Source organism: Vicia villosa, linkage group LG1 (genome assembly GCF_029867415.1).
Source record: "Vicia villosa cultivar HV-30 ecotype Madison, WI linkage group LG1, Vvil1.0, whole genome shotgun sequence".
NCBI lineage: Eukaryota > Viridiplantae > Streptophyta > Magnoliopsida > Fabales > Fabaceae > Vicia > Vicia villosa.
In genome coordinates, this window is record NC_081180.1 from 163,427,080 (window position 1) to 163,429,563 (window position 2,484).

Genomic DNA, 2,484 nt, shown 5'->3' on the forward strand with positions numbered 1-2,484 from the left:
TTTAATACAGTTTTACATTTAAAATAACCTAAATGTGATATTTTTAATCTAGGTGGAACAATTGTATGTGCAAACACATTTATAAGTAGGAGGGTTAATTGTAGCAACGCATGCTCCATGACCCTTATATGTATTTAAACACCATTCTTTGCAAGGATCAAGGATGCATTGGCCATCACGAGTGGTGACACATTCTTTTGCCAATATGTTTGTAGCATTTGTCATTTCCAAAACTGTAAAAAAAAAATTAAAAAATTAAAAAAAACTAACTTACAATATTTTTGTGAAAAATGTTTGGTTAGAAATTTGAATATGAGATAACATCTAAAACACATGAAAATTCAACATTTATATAGAATTCAACATACCTGAAATAAATAAGACAATGACGATAATTGACATGAAAGAAAGCTTAGCCATTTCAAATAACTTCAATATCAAAAGCAAAATAAAATTTATTCTTGTTCAAAAAAACTTCATAGGTTTATATAGAACTCGTCAAATATTAAATAAATTATATATATATATATATATATATATATATATATATATATATATATATATATATATATATATATATATATATATATATATATATATATATATATATATATATATATATATATTCATGCCACATAAAAAAATAATTAATTCTTATAATATTAATTCTTATAATTGACTACAAATATTATTATATTTAAGAAAATTGGATTTACAATTCTAATTGGTAATAGTTTAACGAACTACCTATTAAATAAGTGAAGAAAAAAATATTTTAACTTCTATAAAAAAGCAATTCTAAAATAAAATAATATGTCATACTTATCTGAAGCAAAATAATATTTTATTTCTTGAGTGTCATAATAAGGTCCGATTTATGACAATCAAAATCGAATTAGACCCGTCGATTCAATCGATCAGACCAAGAACCGAAACTCTAACGTGTCTATTTGGATCTAAAATCTGGCATGTGAAGAACCAAGATATATCCTAGAAATCCGATCAAAAATAAAGAAAAAAATGGGGGTTTAGACGATTTTTAACGTTGGATTGAATTTTGCTTTTGAATCATAAAAATATGACAAAGGATTTCGTTTAAATCAAAGTATTATTTAATTTAAGGTAAAATATCATTTTTAGCCCTCTAAATTTATCTTGGGGTCCATTTTGATCCCTTAATTTTTAAAAGTGTCAATATAATTCCTTATGCCTTTAAACAATGTCAATTATATTATTTTCGTCTAATTCTCACAAACGGCGTCTATTTCTGCACACGTGACACCAATGTCATGGACAAATGACCAACCATTTGAGCTAGTTGTATATTGTAATCTTATTTTTCCAAAAATTTCAATATACTATATTTTATAAACCTCTGGGGTTATTTATATATTTAGAGAGTGCATGTTTTAGAGAAAATATTATTTTAGAGATTAAATTAATAATTCATTTATTTATTAGAATTTTTCCTTTTTTTAATATGAGTATAAAATGTTTGATAAGAAAGTAGCACAGTTAATATTATAAGAATTAATTATTTTTTTATGTGGCATGAATATATATATATATATATATATATATATATATATATATATATATATATATATATATATATATATATATATATATATATATATATATATATATATATATATATGACAGAAACATTTTAAATTTTTACAAAAGTTCACTAGTTTAGGCAAATAAAATTTAAAATTAAGTCCTAACAGAAATTAATGGTACTTTATGTAACAATTAGGAAAATTACATATGTGTAATAGAAAATTAGACATTTATTATATTTTTATTAAAAAATAGTATAAACCACATCTAAGAAATAGTATATAAATATTTTCATTAAAAATATACTTATCTTTACAAAAGTTCACTAGTTCAGGCCAATAAAATTTAAAATTAAGTCCTAACAGAAATTAATGGTACTTTATGTAACAACTATAAGAATATATAGAAATGAATATATCTTTTTTATATATATGCTCATGCCACAAAAAATAGTTAATTTGTATAATTTTTATAGTTGACTACAAATTTAATTACATTTAAGAAAATAGATTTACAATTGTAATTGGTAATAGTTTAACGAACTACCTATTAAATAATTTGTAATATTTTTTTTAGAAAGTAGTATTTCAAAAATATTTTTAATAAAAATTTATTTGAAATAGCTTTAAAATTAAGTAATTTTTTCAAATTTTTATATCCACAAATAAATTTAATAAAAAGATGAAATACCTAAATTAACAAAAATAATTATTCAAACCAAATTTTCATTTAAAATTTTTATGAAAAGTTTTTTTTTAAAACTTTTTTTACAGAAAATTATGTAATACTATAAAAACCATTAAAAAAACAAACGAACCCATTGTTTTTTTATAAAGAGATTCATTCTTTACTCTAAATCTCAAATTTTATTATAAAGAAAAATCTCAAATTTTAAATCTAAATTATTTCAATTTTAATATC

General features: G+C 20.7%; 1 protein-coding gene across 1 annotated transcript; it reads right to left on the reverse strand.

Annotated features, from left to right (window-relative positions):
* LOC131619874 (defensin-like protein 156) lies at positions 1-431 on the reverse strand. The gene is made up of 2 exons (XM_058890916.1): positions 369-431; positions 1-233 (listed from the first exon to the last, which is right to left on the reverse strand). The coding sequence occupies exons 1-2, from the start codon at positions 418-420 to the stop codon at positions 49-51; spliced, it is 237 nt and encodes a 78-aa protein (XP_058746899.1). The 5' UTR covers positions 421-431; the 3' UTR covers positions 1-48.
* Positions 432-2,484: the final 2,053 nt, after the last annotated feature.